Source organism: Eptesicus fuscus, chromosome 21 (assembly GCF_027574615.1).
Source record: "Eptesicus fuscus isolate TK198812 chromosome 21, DD_ASM_mEF_20220401, whole genome shotgun sequence".
Classification (NCBI taxonomy): Eukaryota; Metazoa; Chordata; class Mammalia; order Chiroptera; family Vespertilionidae; genus Eptesicus; species Eptesicus fuscus.
Genome location: NC_072493.1, coordinates 46,674,787 through 46,693,134, shown reverse-complemented (window position 1 = coordinate 46,693,134; position 18,348 = coordinate 46,674,787). Strand labels below are relative to the sequence as shown.

Genomic DNA, 18,348 nt, shown 5'->3' with positions numbered 1-18,348 from the left:
CGTGCAGGAAGCAGCTTTTCAATGACTGTCTCTCCTCATTGATGTTTCTAACTCTCTCTCCATCTCCTTTCCTCCTGGAGATCAATACTAATATCTTTACACACACACATATAAAGTCAGGAGCGGATAAATCACCACTTAACCATCCACACCCCATCAGCTCACCCCTCACCCATTTCAGGGTCCCCTCCTCCCACTACCATGTATTTCTGTCCATGGGTCTGTCTCTGTCTCCCTGTTCCCTTTCTCTCCTCTGTGGTCCTTTCCTGTGTCCCCCTCCCCTGCTCTTTCCCCCTTTTCTCTGTCTGTCCTACACCCGGACCATGAACCTCCTGAAACCCATTTCCCTTCCGGTGCTCTTTCTCCTGGTCTCTGACGGCTCCCATCTCCACACACGTCCGTCTGTCCCTCCCCACGCCCGTGTCCCCGCTGCTGCCCGTGACAGTCTGTCCCGCTCCCCACAGCTGGGGACTCCGCGCTGCTCCCCTCTGCTCCCTCCTCCCTAAGCCCCCCTTTCCGTCCCTGCACTCGCTCCCCAACTCTTCTCCTCTGAACCAGAGTCTCCGTCTGAGGTGCCTCCTCCTGTGCGGCCCCCACTTCTGCTCACCAGGACCCTCTCCCCTCAGCTCCCTCCTCTCTCTGGGCTCCCCTCCCCCTAGTTCCCCACTTCCCTCCTCCTCAGGCTGCTTTCCCGAGTTCCCCCCTCACTCCCACCATCGCCGTCCAGTCCCCCCACACCCCTATGGCCCCTCTGTGGACCCCTCACCGCCCTTCCTCCTCCCACGTGTCTGTCTCTCTCCCTCCCCTCCTGACCCCCCAGCCCGGGTCCCCGCCCCCCGCAGTCACCGCCCCCACAAAGCCCTCCCTGCGGGCAGGTCACCTCTTCTGGGGACACCGCGTTCTTCCCCCTGAGCCCCTCCCCATGGACACTGTGCTCCCCGGGCACTCAGACCCCTTATTAATGGGGGGCCTAGGAAGGCGGGGTGCAGACCCCCAGGCCGGGAGCCATCCGGGCTCTGTGGGCGGAAAGCGCCGGGCGGGGGAGGGGCAAAGGGCGGGAACCCCCTGACCCAGACTCCCAGCCCCGCGGGGGGACCGGCGGCCCCGGGGATGGTTTTCAGCAGGAAAACCACGCGGCAGGCGGGGCCCACAGCCACAGGCGGAGAGACCGCGGGCCGGGCCTCAGTTTCCCCCAAAGGAACGCGGCGCCTCCACTGCGCAGCCGACCGGGACCGGACTCACCGCCCTGAGGGGCTCCGGGGCGGGGACCTCAACACGGACTTCAGCGCCCGCAGCGCCCTCAGCCTTCCCTGTGGGGAGGGGGGCGGAGAGCAGCGGCTTTAAAGCACAGACACCTCCTCAGGGAACCGCCACCTTCCCCTCCACAGCCGCTTCCGCGTCTGCCAGCAACTGCGCATGCGCCTCCCCGCGGGATGGGCGGGGCCAGCGCCTGAGCTGAGCGGCTCCGCGGTGGGGGCGGGGCCTGTGCGGGGTCAGAGGGAGGGAGGGCGGGGCAGGAGCGAGGGGGCAGCCCTGGGTCCCTCACCTCCTCCCACAGGGACAGCCCTTCCTGGTGGAGTTCCCCCGTCATTGTTGGGGTTTGGCTGGTGACGCGGCTGTGACAGGATCACCAGGGAGAGAAGAGACAGGAGCAGAGAGAGGGCGGGTATTTTGCTTCTTTAAAGGGAGGAAAGGGCCGGTGTTCTCTGATGGCACAAGGCTCCCCAGATAGAGGGGCTGTTCTTTTATTGGGGTGCTAGCGAGTAAATGGCAGCTGTGGCAAAAGCATAAAGAGGGGAGGAGGCATCTGGAATTCACACAGAAGTTTCCAGAAGCCAGAGGCTGTGCTGAGAGCTACTGGCTGGCCTGCCCTTCAGCTGCACATGTCCCAGGAGGTGTCTTTCCAGGATCTTCACAGCCGGTAACACATTCTCACAGGGAAGTTACAGAGAATTCAAAAGGCGGGCAGACTGGGTTTGAAACCAGAAACTTTCTGCCTCTGATTTGCCTGGATCCTTAAACCCTCAGTGAGGAGCGGGGAGGGGAAGGGCAGCCTGCTCTCTCAGCCCCTCCCTGTCCCCCATCTGAATGGAGAGGCAGCCTGAGTTAGGGAAGCAGGTGGATGGGGGTGTCAGAGACAGACCCAGATATCCATTCATGGTTAGGCACCTGATGAGATAAGGTCCCATCCATCACAGTGGGAAACAGATTTTAATTTATTTATTTTTCAAGGGATAAATATGTTCTGGTTGTAAGTTGTGGTCTTTGAAGCCTTTGTGTTCTAGGAGTGTATTTTGAAATTAATGTTATTTATTTAGGAGTCCCTGTAACTAAATAATGTTAACAAACTTGCAAGTTCGGAGATAGAACTGAGGTTCAATGAGGGTTTTAAATGACATAATGGATGCAAAGTAGGTGGATCTGAGGATATAAAGCAAATAGTGGTGGCCATGAAGGCGGAGATTGACCTTTCCCCTGGGATCTTTGTATGAAATGGAGAAGTTCTACAACTAGAAGGAAAGTTAATGGGCCATTGATGAAAATGGAGAATGTCTTTTTATAGTTTTCTTTCTATTTGGGAACCAATACAATGTAAAAATCAACAGTGCTTAAAAGTTATAATAATTATCAGTTTACTCAGTACCGCAAATTTTTTATTTTTACTATTTTGCAGTGTTTTCATGAGCATAGTTATTCTCTACAGTTTTATAAATCTTTATTTAGGTTAAAATATGGCCCTCGCTGGTTTGGATCAGTGGATAGAGTGTCTGCCTGCCAACTGGATGGTCCCGGGTTCGATTCCGGTCAAGGGCATATACCTTGGTTGCAGGTTCCCTATCCTGGTCAGAGTTCCTGCAGGGGGCAAGCAATCCATGTGTCTCTCCCACATCATGTTTTTTCTCCATCTCTGCCTCCCTTCCATTCTCTCCATAAAATCAATGGAAAATTTCCTCAGGTGAGGATTAACTAAACATAAAAAAGAGAAAGATATGACCTGTTTAGAAACGTGTAATTTAGAGTAAGTCAGACTAGAGGATTATGTTTAACCTATATAAATAAGTAATTGCTTTAGACCAATAAAATATCTCCCCTCAGTATTGCCATCCCCAAAACACCACATATAATAAGCAAACACATAAAACAATCCATTCTACAAAGACGCTGAAAGACTTACACACTGAAAATGACACCACAAAGCTAAAGAAAGCACATACAAATAAACTGAAAGACATTCCTTAATAGGTCCAAGTGTCTACACAATAGATTCCCTATCAAAAATTTCAAGGCAATTTTGGCTGTAATTTATAAAATAACACCTCTACAATTCATATGGAATAAGGAAATAAGACTCGGGAGAGCCAGAACACTTCAATATAGGAACGTTGGAAGACTCACTTTTTTAGACTGAAAAACATTTTACAAAGAAAGAGTAATCAAGTCAGTGTGATACTCAATTAACACAGACACAGCATCTTCAGAATTTCCACAGTAAACAGAATAATGAATATTAGCTTGTGTATTTCAATTTTAAAATTATTTTGGGTATAAATGGTTCTAATAAACATATAAAAGCCAAGTTTACTGTTTGCTTGTGTTCACATAAGGAAATGAACCTCCTTACCACACGTCTCTGCATGAGGCAGTAACATGGAACCCAGCCACAGGCTTTGGTGAGGTGATCACGTTGAGAAGTGTCTATTCACACATGGACTAGAGCCTGCAGGTAGGCTCTGGACTACCAGCCAGGTTGGTCAGTAAGGACTGCTTAGGAGCCCCATCTGGATCGATGCCCTAGAATCTCTACATAAACCAGGAAATGAGACTACACGTGCAGTGATGTATTAATATGCAAAAATGCACAGGAAGCTATGGTGGAAAAAAATACACTGATAGGAGAAACACCCTTTGCCTCATTTTATAAGTGCATTTGAGATTACAGAATAGAATTAGGGTGTTTCTGACTCAAAACTATTACTAACTGGTAACAAACTGGCAAGTTCAGAGATAGAACTGAGGTTCAATGAGGGTTTTAAATGACATAATTAATGTTGAAATGTATCATGAATGTGATTTTTGAACAATAAGTATTTGTTGTTCACTGCACGCCCTTCTCACAAAAACCTTGGTGTTGAGCTGGGGACTCCCACTGGGAGGGTGACCGAAATAAAAATGATTATAATTTAGTGAAAACAAAGAAGCCACGTGTGAGTTAAATGTAAGAACGCTTAGATAAAAACATAGGGTTAAACCTTCATGACCTCGGATTTTACAGTAAAGTTTGAGATATGACACCAAGACAAAAACTGAGAAAGTTTAAATAAATTACTCATCATCAAAATGTATGCTCTGTGAATTCAAGGACTCCATCACATTAGGGAAAATACAGCCTATAAGATGGGAAAAAGATTTCAAGTCACACATCTTGAAGCATCTCGTATCCCTATTTCCCCAAGTCCTACAAATCACCAACCAAAATACAAAGATCCCAGGGGGAAAGGTCAATCTCCGCCTTCACGTCCACCACTATTTGCTTTATATCATCAGGTCCACCTACTCTGCATCCATATATGTTTACAAGGGTTTTATCTTGTTGGTAAGTTGATCCCTTTATGATTAGGAATTATCCCTGTTTATGATTAGGAATTATCCCTGTACGTGCAGCCTCTCACAACCACACAAAAACTACAACTAAAAGACAAAACGTCTATCACCCAGAACCACAGGAAAGATGGCTGAGTACAAGTTCTACAACTAGAAGGAAAGAGAAAAGAGCACTGAGACTGGGTAGGACGTACCCAAGCACGAAAAAGCTGAGGTATGGAGGTGCGCGAATCAGGCTGGCATCTGGCGACTGGGTGTGTTGTTTTTTTCAACCCGAAGGGAGACACATACTCCCGATTACTCTGAACTCCAGTTTCCGGCAAACCTCTGGGGACCCAGACTCCTACTAGGAGAAACAGGACTACCTGCCATCGGGTTGGAAAGTGAGGATGGCTTTCTTACAAAGATACGCGCAAGAATAATTATTTACTTCACTGGGGCGTGGGACACAGGGACGTGGAAACGCGGGGACTTGGAAACGCGGAGAAGCAGAGACTGCTGACTGGAATCCATCGCTGTTTGTCACGTCCTAGTGATTCCCTGAGACCCCCGCCCTGCCCAATTTACAAAGCCATCCAAACTGTGCACAGCGGCTTTTGCATGTAAATGGCCTGCCCTATCGCAGCTTAACCTAACAAACTGCAGCCCTGGTCAGACAGCACCAAAACTTCCAAACCCCAAGCAAAGAGGAGAAATCTGCAGATCTCGTTGTAGCTCCTGCAGGGTGGCCTCAGACAGTAGCTGACCTGCACCCCATTGGAGATCCAGAAGCCAGTGTACCTAGGTCAGTGTGAGACGACACCAGATTTCAACTCCTCACATCCATAAGTGACACACTCAAGAGGCAGACTTTAAGCGTGACAAAGCCCCACTGAAACAAGTTCTGCCCCATAAGGGTGTCTTTAGCACAGCAGTTCTTCCATTATAGACACAGCAGATCCTCACAGCCAATTGGCCTGGAGGTCAATTCCTCCCAGTGTACCAACAGCAATCAAGGCTTAACTACAAGACTGTGCACACAAACCACAAAGTGGTGCACCAAGAGTGTCCACCTCAAGTGATTGGGGAGGCTGAACCACTGGGCCCTATACGTCACCTATCACAGAAAACCACTCCATCGACACAGGGAAGCAGCCAAAATATAGAGACTAAGAAACAGGTCATAAATTAAAGAAATGGAGGAAAGCAAACTACTAGATATAGAGTTCAAAACCACAGTTAAAAGGTTACTCAAGAATCTTCTAAAAACCTCTGAGGAACTTAGTGAGACCTTTAAGAATCTTAATGAGAATGCCAAAAAAAAAAAAAAAAAAAGGAAAAGGACCAGTCAGAAATTAAGCATACACTGTCTAAAATAAAGAATATACAGAAATTCAACAGACCAAAGGACCCCAAGAATCAAACCAAATATCTGAAATATGAGGAAACAAAAAACACCCAACTAGAAAAACAAAAGGAAAAAAGAATTAAAAAATATGAAGATAGTGTAAGCAGCCTCTGGGACAACTTTAAGTGTACCAACATCTGAATTATGGGGGTGACAGAAGAGAGAGAGCAAAATATTGAAAACCTATTAGAAGAAATAAGGACAGAAAACTTACCCTACCTGGTGAAAGAAATAGACTGACAAGTCTAGGAAGCGCAGAGAACCCCAAACAAGAGGAATCCAAAGAGGACCACACCAAGACAAATCATAATTAAAAAGCCAAGGGCAAAAGACAAAGATAGAATCTTGAAAGCAGCAAGAGAAAACCAGTTAGTTACCTACAAGGGAGTACCTATACGACTATCAGCTGATTTATCATACAGAAACTATGCAGGTCAGAGGGAATGGCAAGAAATATTCAAAGTGATGAACAGCAAGAACCTACAACCAAGATTATTCTACCCAGCAAAGCTATAATTTAGAATTGAAGGTCAGATAAAGAGCTTCACAGACAAGAAAAAGCTAAAGGAGTTAATCACCACAAAACCAGGATTATATGAAATCTGAAGGGTATTCTTTAAGAAGAGGAAGAACAAAAAGGTAAAGATAAAAATTATGAACAACAAAATGACAACAAACACATACCTATCAACTATTGAATCTAAAAATCAAGTGAATAAAAAATCTGATGAACAGAATAAACTGGTGAATATAATAGAATCCGGGGTATAGAAAGGGAGTGGACTGACAGTTCTCGGGGGCAGGGGGTGTGAGAGGTGCAGGAAGCGATTGGGTAAAAATCTTACACCTATGGATGAAGACAGTGTTGGGGGATAAGGGCATGGTGGGGGGAAATCAGGTGGAGGTGAGCTATGGGGGAAAAAGAGAGGAACATCTGTAATAATCTGAACAATAAAGAATTATTTTTAAAAATAAATAAAATAATAAAACCTGCCTAGATGGCATGGCTCAGTGGTTGAGCACCATACTATGAACCAGGAGGTCAGAGTTCCATTCCTGGTCAGGGCACATGCCCTGGTTGAGGGCTCCATCCCCAGCGTGAGGTATGCAGAAGGAGATCCATGATTCTCTCTCACCATTGATATTTCTATCTCTGTCCCCCACTCCCTTTCTGTATCAAATCAATAAAAATATATATTAAAAAGTGAGAATAAAAGTGATATAACATGGGTTAATTCCATCCCAATAAAGAAGTAAACAGCATGACAATGAGAAATTATTAAGAATTGCAATGAAAATCAGGACAAGAATAATCATTCCAGCCCTGACTGGTTTGGCTCATTGGATAGAGCATCAGCCTGCAAACTGAAAGGTCCCAGGTTCGATTCCAGTCAAGGGCATGTACCTTGGTTGCGGGCACATCCCCAGTGGGCGGTGTGCAGGAGGCAGCTGATCGATGTTTCTCTCTCATCGATGTTTCTAACTCTATATCTCTCTTCCTTCCTCTCTAAAAAAAAAAAATCAATAAAATATATTTTTTAGAAAAAGAATCATTCCAATTACAAGTACACAAATGCCAATTTGTGGTATTCCAAAACTTCATATTCATATTAAAAACTATAGATGGCAGCATGAGTAGCCCACCATCTTCATGAAAATAAAGAACAATATTCGCTAAATTCTGATGTCAGTCATTGCATTAGTCAATTCCAATATATTCAGTGGAAGCTACAAGGGTGTGGTCATTGCACTGCAAAAAGAATGGCAGCCTAGAAGACAAAGTGAAAAACCAGAGGAACAGGAAGTAGGATATGAAAGAAATAGAATTAATTTTTCCGAGTTCAGCCAGCAATGTAGCCTGGGAAAAGTGTCCTCTCCCACACACAGAGTTCATGCCAGTTCTGCATCATGGGTACAACAATAACACTGGTATTGCAATATTCCTCGTAATTATGGAAAATCTATTACACAGACAGCACCGTCCTGAGTGTAGTTTCAGTCACCTATATATGACAACCACATAGTGACATGCCCTCAAAAAGTTTTCAGCTGAACATAGTGGCACAGAAAAGGAAGTAACTTTGATCACATCATTTACAAAAGTAGAGAACTATTTTAAAAGATTTATTCAATAGTATTATTCTCTAACAGAAGAAAATACTGCGCCTTAGAATGTATCCAATATTCCATGGGAAAGTATACACAAGTGAAGTCCATATAATATACAACAGCTCACAGATCTTTAAGGCAGAAACAATCAACCCCATTTCACTCGCACATATACCAGAAATAAAACATAGCAGCATCAAGTGATATGGGATTACAATTACATTAATATTTCCTTTTCAAGACTTCAAATGATTTCAATGTAAATTAGATAACACTCTATGTAACTGGACATATGGAAACATTAATTCTTTTGATATATTCAAGTATATAAATATTCCCTAACTACATTTTAAGTTTGGAGGACACTGTTTAATAAACATTCTGACTTAGAACAATACCTGAAAGGCATTTTGGCAACCTATTAGTGTGAATTCAGTGATACTTTGAAATCCATAATCAATTGCATACTTGGATAAAGTTTTTACATCTTTAAAATCTGTTTAAGGCATAAATTCCTTGGAGTTTTGTATGTACATTTTGAAGAAAAATCCTTCCTGCTATATCATAAATGTGGAATTTCTGCAAAATTACAATAGCTGATAATGACTGAGGCTGTAGATCCAAGTATATGATTTCCGACATTCTTTAGAGTTAAGGTTTCCCTCTAGAATGAATTCCAATGTGAGGAATAAGCTATGGATGCTTACTAAAGACTTTAGGACATTGTTTACATTTGAGGTTTCTCCCCAGCGTGAATGCTCATGTTGGGTCAGGGTTGCACACTGAGTAAGCTTTGTCACATTCTTTATGTTGATGGGACATCAATCCAGTAATAATTATCAGATATAGTATGACATATAAATGAGGACATACACTTTGACAATATGCCTCATAATTTGTAACACCTCATTTTGTCATTCTCAATGAAGTTTCAACCATGGAGAAATCTGTGGATGAAAACTTTATATTACTGCTGTTTCTTTAGAATGATTCCTGAAATGTTGAGTTTGACCAAAGGTTAAGGCTTTCTCACATTTTCTACAGTGTAAGGCGTCCCTCCACTATTAAAGTCCCTGATGTGCAGTGAATTGTGAGCTGTGGGTAAAGGCTCCATCCCATTCTCTACATTTGTTTGGTCTCTCTCTCTTTTGAATATCTCAAGTACAATAATACCTGAGTGACTTTCAAAGTCACTTTTTTACATTTTTCTTTCCAGTATGAATTCTGTGATGTTCAGTAAGTACTCACTGCTGATCAAGGACTGATGACACCAAGCACATCTGTAAGACTTCTCTCAAGTATGCACTCTCTGCTGTATAGTGCAGCAGGCACACTGAATTAAAGCTCTGTTACACTTCCTTCATGTATAAGGCTTCTCTCCAGTATGAACTATCTCATGTTTAGTAAGGTAGGAGGAATTGACAAAGGATTTGCCACATTCTCTACATGTATAAGGCTTCTCTCCAGTATGAACTCTCTGATGCTTAATTAGTTTTGAGGGGTAGCTAAAGGCTTTGCCACATTCTCTGCATTTATGAGGCTTCTCTACAGTGTGAACTGTCTGATGCTTAATAAGGTCTGAGGACCATCTATAGGCTTTACCACATTCCATACATTTAAAAGGCTTCTCCTTGTGAACTCTCTCATGCTTAGTAAGGTTTGAGGGGCACCTAAATTCTTTCCCACATTCTCTGCATTTATAAGGCTTCTCTCCAGTGTGAACTCTCTGATGCTTAATAAGGTCTGAGGACCATCTATAGGCTTTACCACATTCTATACATTTAAAAGGCTTCTCTCCAGTGTGAACTCTCTGATGATAAACAAGGCTTGAAGATGCACCAAAGGATTTGTCACATTCTTTACATTTAAAAGGCTTCTCTCCAGTATGAACTCTCTGATGATTAGTAAGTTCTGAGGACCATCTATAGGCTTTGCCACATTCTCTGCATTTATGAGGCTTCTCTCCAGTGTGAACTGTCTGATGCTTACTAAGTTGTGAGTTTCCATCAAAGGCTTTGCCACATTCTCTAAATTTATAAGGCTTTCCTCTAGTGTGAACTCTCTGATGCTTAGTAAGGTATGAGGAACATCTAAAGGATTTGCCACATTCTCCACACTGATAAGGCTTCTCGCCAGTATGAACTCTCTGATGATTAGTAAGGTACGAGGAACGTGTAAAGGTTTTGCCACATTCTCCACATTGATAAGGCTTCTCTCCAGTATGAACTCTCTGATGATTAGTAAGGTATGAGGAACGTGTAAAGGCTTTGCCACATTCTCCACATTGATAAGGCTTCTCTCCAGTATGAACTCTCTGATGATTAGTAAGGTATGAGGAACTTTTAAAGGCTTTACCACATTCTCCACATTTATAAGGCTTCTCTCCAGTATGAACTTTCTGATGATTAGCAAGGTATGAGGAACTTTTAAAGGCTTTACCACATTCTCTACATTGATAAGGCTTCTCTCCAGTATGAATGCTCTGATGGGTAATAAGATGTGAGGAACATCTAAAGGCTTTGCCACATTCTCTACATTGATAAGGCTTCTCTCCAGTGTGAACTCTTTGATGATAAGCAAGGTGTGAGGTTCTACCAAAGGATTTGCCGCATTCTCCACATTTATAAGGCTTCTTGCCAGTGTGAATTCTCTGGTGGATAGTAAGGGTTGATAACGCAGTGAAGGCTTTGCCACATTCTCTACATTTATAGGGCTTTTCTCCAGTATGAAATAACTGATGGGTAATTAAATGTGAGGAAAATCTAAAGGCTTTGCCACATTCTCTACATTTATAAGGCTTCTCTCCAGTATGAACTCTCTGATGATAAATAAGGTTTGATGACTGGTTAAAGGCTTTGCCACATTCTCTACATTTATAAGGCTTCTCTCCAGTATGAAATAACTGATGGGTAATAAAATGTGAGGAACATCTAAAGGCTTTGCCACATTCTCTACATTTATAAGGCTTCTCTCCAGTATGAACTCTCTGATGATAAGTAAATGAGGACTGGTTAAAGGCTTTGCCACATTCATTACATTCATAAGGTTTCTCTCCAGTGTGTATTCTCAGATGAATACTAAGGGTTGAGGGCCAGGTAAAGGCTTTGTCACATTCTGAACATTTATAAGACTTTTCTCCCGTATCATTTCTATGATGCTGAGTATGTCTTGAGGACTCACTAAAGCCTTTTCCATTTTCCCTGAGTTTGTAAAATTTTCCAATAGTATGAATTTTTCCCTTATGTACCATAAGAGATGAATGACATTTAAAGGCTTTGCCACATGCTTTACATTTGTAAGGCTTCTCTCCAGCATGAATTTTCTGATTTAGAGTACAACCTGAAGACCAATTAGATGTTTTACCAGAATCTTTACATTTGTAAGGTTTTGCTCCATTATGGGTTTTTTTCATTTTGTTTAGATTGAATATTTGACTGGGTATTTTACCACAAGGATTACATTTGTAAGTCTCCTCCCCAGGATGAATATTCTCTTGCTCAGTGTAATTTGAAGACTGCTGAAAAGACTGGACACTTTTACTTCCTTTGTGTGTCTTCTCCACAATAGGAATAACCTGACATATATTGTGATTGGACCTTGGGTCAAAGACTTTTCCATTTTCATGTTTGTCTGTAAGCTCACTTCTCCAATGATGATTAATATATAACTCTTGCTTAAAGTTTTTCCAATGTTCATTGCATTGATAACTTCTGTCTCCATTATGTGTACTCTGGTAGTAATGGGAGATAGAAAGTCCTTTAGTGACAGTTATAATTTCATTAAACATGTACACGTGTTCCATAAGAATCATTTTGTAATACTCATTAAATGAAGATGGTTGTATAAAAAAAGCTTTCCTAATTTTTTAAAATGATACACAAAACATAAATACAAAACATTGTCAGAGGAAGAATAATGAATCTTTATTTAAAAGATTGCCAAATTTCCCAGCCACCATGGCTCAGTGGTTGAGCTTCAATGTATGGACAAGTTGGTTGAGGTTCCATTCCAGGTCAGGGCACAAGCCCAGGGTTCCCCAGTAAGAGGAAAGCAGGAGGCAGCCAAGGAATGACTATCTCTTATCATTGATGTTTTCTTCTCTCTTCCTCTACCTTCCTATCTAAAATCAGTAAAAATATATTTTGGAATAAAAAATAAAGAGCCCTAGCTGGATTGGCTCAGCGGATAGGGCATTTCCATGAGGACTGAAGGGTCCCGGGTTCAATTCCAATCCAGGGCACATGCTTAGGTTTCAGGTTTAATCCTCATGGGGGGTATGTAGGAGGCAGCCAATCAATGATTCTCTCTTATCATTGATGTTTCTCTATCTCTCTCACTACCTCTCTGAATTTAATAAAAATATATTTAGCAGTAATAATAATAATATTAATGTTATAATAATGTAACCCCTCTAATGTATGAAATAATTATTGTGTGAAATGTTTGCTGTATGGAAACCCCCAATACTCTGTAACTTCCAAAATTAACGAACACCCCAATATCTTGATGTAAAAGCTCTGCGCCCTTAAAATGTAAATGCCCTGCTCCCAGCATAAGGCACACCGTCTGGCCCACACTGATAAGGACACAAGCTGTTTACCACGGTCTATATAACCCCGGGACCATCTTCAGTTGTGGTCTCCTGCCCGATCAGAGGAGGACTTCATGTCGCTCTGAGAGACAAGCCCCTGATTGCTCTGCTGTGTGAGCCTGAGCCAACTGTGGCCGCCTGCCTGTCTCTGTTTTTGTCGTCTGTCCTTCAGTGTGCATCACCAGCTGGCCTTTGCTGGAGCCTAGGACCCACTAGGAATAGTAAATAAACCCTGTGTGATTGCATACTCATTCTGTCTTGTGTGTCATGTGTTCTGGTTCGGCTCAGCTGTCTAGACATTGAAGTACCAGGCAACAGGCCGTTATTGCTGACTCCTAGTCACCTGCATTTGTCCCACTAAGTCTAGATAGATAATCAATTAATTGGGGCATAATTGGGACAATTAATAAGATTCCCAAATTGAGTACATTTAAATTTTATAAGTACATTATAAATCTCTACATTTTAGAAATGATTGCATGAAAGTATAATCCCATCCTACATTTTAAACAATTCAAAGGATTATTTACACTACAGACTATGCAAATTCCTAGTTTTTCCATATTTCCTTTCCAAGAATGCATAACATTAAAAGTTGTTTTCGTCCTAGCTGGTTTGGCTCAGTGGCTATAGCGTCGGCCTGCGGACTGAGGAGTCCCAGGTTCGAATCCGGTTGGGGGCATGTGCCCGGGTTGTGGGCTTGGTCCCCGCTGTGGACATGCAGGAGGCAGCCAATCAATGATTCTCTCTCACCATTGATGTTTCTCTCTCCCTTCCTCTCTGAAATCAATAAAAATATATTTTAAAAAATAAAAAAATAAAAGTTGTTTTCAACATTCACATGCAGAAACACACTGATCTGCCAAAGGAACTGACTTTAATAACGGAGGTTTCTCAAATGCATACTACACTTGATCTCTATAGGTAACAACAATTTTATTATGATAACCTTTCCAGATTAGTTTTGTTTATATTAATTCCCTCTTCTCATCACACTCTTCTGAAATACCAAGGCTTTCATTAAGTGTACATTATCAACGTGACAACTTTTATATCTTACCAGTATTTTTTCAGAGAATAAATCTTGTATTCCGGACTTTGGCATAAAGACCTGGGTACCTTCATTGGAAATAGCTGAAAGAAAACAAATGTTCAGTTTTGACATTCAAGTGAGTGTACGAAGTTACCAGCAACTATAGGCCAAATGACAGTTTTGAGTACTCCAAGAACCAGTGAAGGATTCATCGAAAGCTCAATATAGGTACCATGAGGAAAATTCACATCAAGGAGGGACAAAGAGTAGCTTACATTTGCCAATGATACCTGCTCAAACCCCCTGGCACACAATGGCCATATTATAAAAATACTTCCAATTCCCAGTTTCTTCACTGGAGAGAGAGAGAGACAGAGAGAGAAAGAGAGAGATGAGAGAAGTGCACGTTCAATGATCTCCCTGTGCCAAAACTGATCATTGTCACTAATAGGGAAATGTGAACAGGGAATCCAGAAGGCTGGTCAATCTTAATTGCTCTGAATGGTCAGAGCTAATCACTCATTGTTTAGTTGAGACATTGGTAGTTAAAGCAGCCTCCACCTGTTAGTCATATGTAAATTCTTACTGATTGGCTATTATTGGAGTTTCCTGCCTAAAGAATATGGGTGTATCTCATAACCTTAATAAATGGGATAGCAAGGCCAGAGCAGCGTGTAGTCCTCCCCCTAGAGGTGGACTCCCGCCTGGCCCCCCATTTACCCAAATTAATTCTTTTCTTGTCTCTTTCATTTTGTGTGCGGCCTTCTGCAGAACCAGAACCCTGAACCACGCGGGACGTGAAAGGGGCTCCCACATCCCTGTCTGGAAGCATCTTGAATAACAAGCGTCTATTGTGCATGACACAGTTCGAACAGAATGGTATTACACGGTGAGTGCCTGTAGCGGCTGCTACAAAGAAACAATGAGATATTGTTCGAGCACCGAGGTACTTGAGACATATATCAACCCTGAAAGATATCGTGTGCCTGAGGAGAAAACAGAGAACATTTCACACTGGTAAATTAAACAGACAACGGAACCAACATTAGAGATACTGAAAACAGTGTTGACCGAAAATAGAATTTGTTCCACAGATGGTTATTATTTGTTTCTTCCTAAAGAAATCATGTTCAAAAGCCTGCTACTTTACAATTCAGGAATCTCAACAAAAGATATCAAGTCATGAAAAAAATGAAAGAAAAGTGTACCATCGGGAAAACAAAATAATCAAACTGGCACTACATTAATGGAAATATATTAATTATCTCAAAAAGAATGGCAAATAAATATGTTAATGCCAGAAAGAAGGAAAAGTCACTATATAATATCATCAAAATAAAAAAATACAATGAGAAAGTATTTTACAAACATCATACCGAAAGGAGAAATTGAAATACATAATACCCAAATTTAAAAAAGCAGTAGAATCATCAGTGAAATACGTGATGAACTCAAAACATCAAACAATTTGCCTGGTAGCAGTGGTTCAGAGTTAGAGCTTCAAACTATGAACTAGGAAGTCACGGTTTGGTTTCAAGTCAGGGCATAGGTCTGGGTTGAAGGCTCCATCCCCGAACATACAGGAGGCAGCCAATCGATGATTCTCTGTCTTCACTGATGTTTCTATTTCTCTCTCCTTCTCCTTTCCTCTCGGAAATCAATAAAGGGACACTTAAAATATAGTAATTATATAATCAAAAAATTTGTATATAAATCATTAAAATTTTAATTCACCAACATTTTGATTCAGAGAAGCCAATAAACATGTGGAAATGTGAAGAGAATTTAAGGAACTCCTAAGACACTAACAAATTGACCAACAAGGCAACCCCATAGAGACATGTTATAGTAATAGTGATAAGAATAATATAGAATAAGTATCAAAGTGTGGAATTACAGTGTGATATCAAAGTGTGATGTTAAAAAGTATTGAATGTAATGTAAACAGGTTGATAAACACCCCTGAGTGGCCTGTATGTAGAAAATAGATAAAGTGATCTGCTCCCCATATGTAAAACCAGATATGCAAGGCTCCTGGGACTCGCTGATAAGACACACTGAAGACGCCCATCTAGGCACATAAAAAGAGGAAGCACCAGAGGAAGATCAGAGAGGTTTGTTCTGCTCCTCCACAGACGGTCACTCTCCACCCCGCTTCCTGCAATCTGCCCGAGCTCTGCCGTGGACTGTGAGTCCAGACAGTGAGCCGGAAACTGAGGCCTCAAACAAGACGCCGAGCCGCAGCTGCAACGTCCAACGTCCAGTGTGTGTGTCTGTCGGCGCGGATCCCCGGGTGGCCTGCCGAGGTCTGGAAACCACCAGGACTCTGGTAAATAAACTGTATGTGATTCGTGCATTGCATGTCTGTCTCCTGTGTAACTTATGCTCGGTCAATATTAAGTAAGTACCTTGGGTCGTATGTGTCAGTTTAGAGACTGGCTGAGGCACCCTTGGTCACCTGTGCTTACGTCCCTGAAGGAGAAATTGGGACAAGACAGAACAGTGAAAAGGAGGAGGTCGCTTATATAAAAAATTAATAGTTTAAGATCCTGACAATTGGAGAAAGAGACATACACATGCAAGCAGCTCACTGATTCTAAGTAGACTAAATATAAATATGAGAACAGATAAAAAACAATGAAAACATCATGAGTCCCAGAACACTATCTAAAAACATATAAAAAATTAATTCCTCATGGAAAAGACAACTCCTCTAAGATCATTAGGGGGTTTCTAAGTAGAAAAAAATTATGGGGTAAAAAGGCACAAAATAAAAGACTGAACTGATAAATTAAAAAAAACCATCCAACAAGAATAGTGACAGAACAGATGATAGACAATGGAGAGGAAACAACTTTTCCAGCTCCAACACTTTCTCATTAATAGATCTGTCCTATAAAAAATCCTTAAGAAATACACTTCTGGAAGTAATTTAAAAATTCTACACAACACTAACATAGGAACATATAAAGATGGCTTGTATGTGGAAAATATACAGAAATATGAAAATGTGTGGCGTTCTATTAAAGAAACACATATCACTTTGATTTCTCTTGTGGAACTTTAGAAAATAAAAGGAATCATCAAAACTGAGTGGCTCAGTAGTTAAGCATCTATCTATGAACCAGGAGGTCACAGGTTGATTCCTGGTCAGGGCACATGACTGTGTTTTGGGCTCGTTCCCCAGTGTGGGGAGTGCAGGAGGCGGCCAACAACGATTCTCTCTCATCACTCCCTATCTCCTTATTCTCTAAAATAACATAAAAAATGTATATTATAAAATAAATAAAATCCTAAATCTTTGCTATAAGACAAACAACATTAAAGATAATGTGATATCACCGAAACCGGTTTGGCTCAGTGGATAGAGCGTCGGCCTGCGGACTGAAAGCTCCCAGGTTCGATTCCGGTCAAGGGCATGTACCTGTGGTTGCAGGCACATCCCCGGTAGGGGGTGTGCAGGAGGCAGCTGGTCGATGTTTCTCTCTCATCGATTTTTCTAGCTCTCTATTCCTCTCTGTAAAAAATCAATTAAAAATAAATAAATAAATAAATAAAAGATAATGTGATATCAACTCATGTGGGTACATGGGTAGAAATGGCAATCAGCAGAAATTTGTATGCAATTGACACTATGAGTTTAACGAACACTGTTATAACCTTAAGATATTTTAAGTAGTTGCCATGGTCACAACAAAAAATAGAAAATAAAATAATCTCTGCTAAGAGGTGACAGAATTCTGTATTGCAAATCACAGGCTCCACATTTCTAAAACTATATATACATACATATGTTTATAGAGAGATATATAATTAATTTCTCAAAACATGGTATATTAAGACCAACCAATGAAGTTAGCTGTGTCCCTGTACAGGAACAGAAATTAATACAGGATAATAAATTAAGTATGTATTTACATGATTACCAGCATAATGGCAAAATGAAATATTAACAGTTTACTTCCTAAGAAGGTGCATGACTTGTATACTGTCAAGTATAAAATCCTGCAGGCTGCCCTCTGCAGTGTGCTCAGTGGTTAGAGCATGGGGCCGCCCAGCAAATGGCTGCAGGTTTGACCTCAACCCCATTTGGGACGTGTGAGGAAGCCAAACAAACAATGTGTCTCTCTCACATCCATATTTTATTGTTTCTTTTTTTTTTCCCCCCAATTTTTTTTATTAAGGTATTATATGTGTACACATCTTACCATTGCCACCCCCCACCCCACTCTATTTTATTGTTTCTACCCCTTTCTCCCTCTCACTCTGCCCAAAACACAATGGAAAAAAACAACAACCATTGGGTGAGGATTAACAAAAGAAAACATATGCACACACACTGCTGGCTGTAACTAAAGAACAAAACTAAGTTGGAAAACACATTCCATGATCCTACTGTGAAATGCGAACAGTATCAGCTGTCATTAGAACCCAAAGTAAGCTAAACCTTCAAAGCCATTTCTATCAAAGTCCCAGTGACATTTTTGGTGAAAATAGAAAAGCTCTTTCTCAAATTAATGTGAATATCCCAGGACTCCATGTAACCAAGCCAATCATGAAAAGAATATATGAAATTAAAGGCTTCAGGCTTCCTGATTTTAAAACATACTCCAAAGCTTGTTACCT

General features: G+C 41.6%; 2 protein-coding genes across 2 annotated transcripts in view; both read right to left on the bottom strand.

The window, feature by feature from the left end:
• LOC129147530 (zinc finger protein 345-like) overlaps nucleotides 1-18,348 on the bottom strand; it is a 39,341-nt gene that overhangs the window by 14,203 nt on the left and 6,790 nt on the right. The gene's annotated exons all lie outside the window — the stretch shown is intronic.
• LOC129147640 (zinc finger protein 420-like) overlaps nucleotides 8,156-18,348 on the bottom strand; it is a 90,521-nt gene continuing 80,328 nt past the window's right edge. Inside the window, exon 4 of the mRNA XM_054710550.1 lies at nucleotides 8,156-11,467. Within this exon, the coding sequence (XP_054566525.1) occupies nucleotides 9,459-11,467 (2,009 nt within the window). The 3' untranslated portion in view covers nucleotides 8,156-9,458. The remainder of the gene's footprint in view (nucleotides 11,468-18,348) is intronic.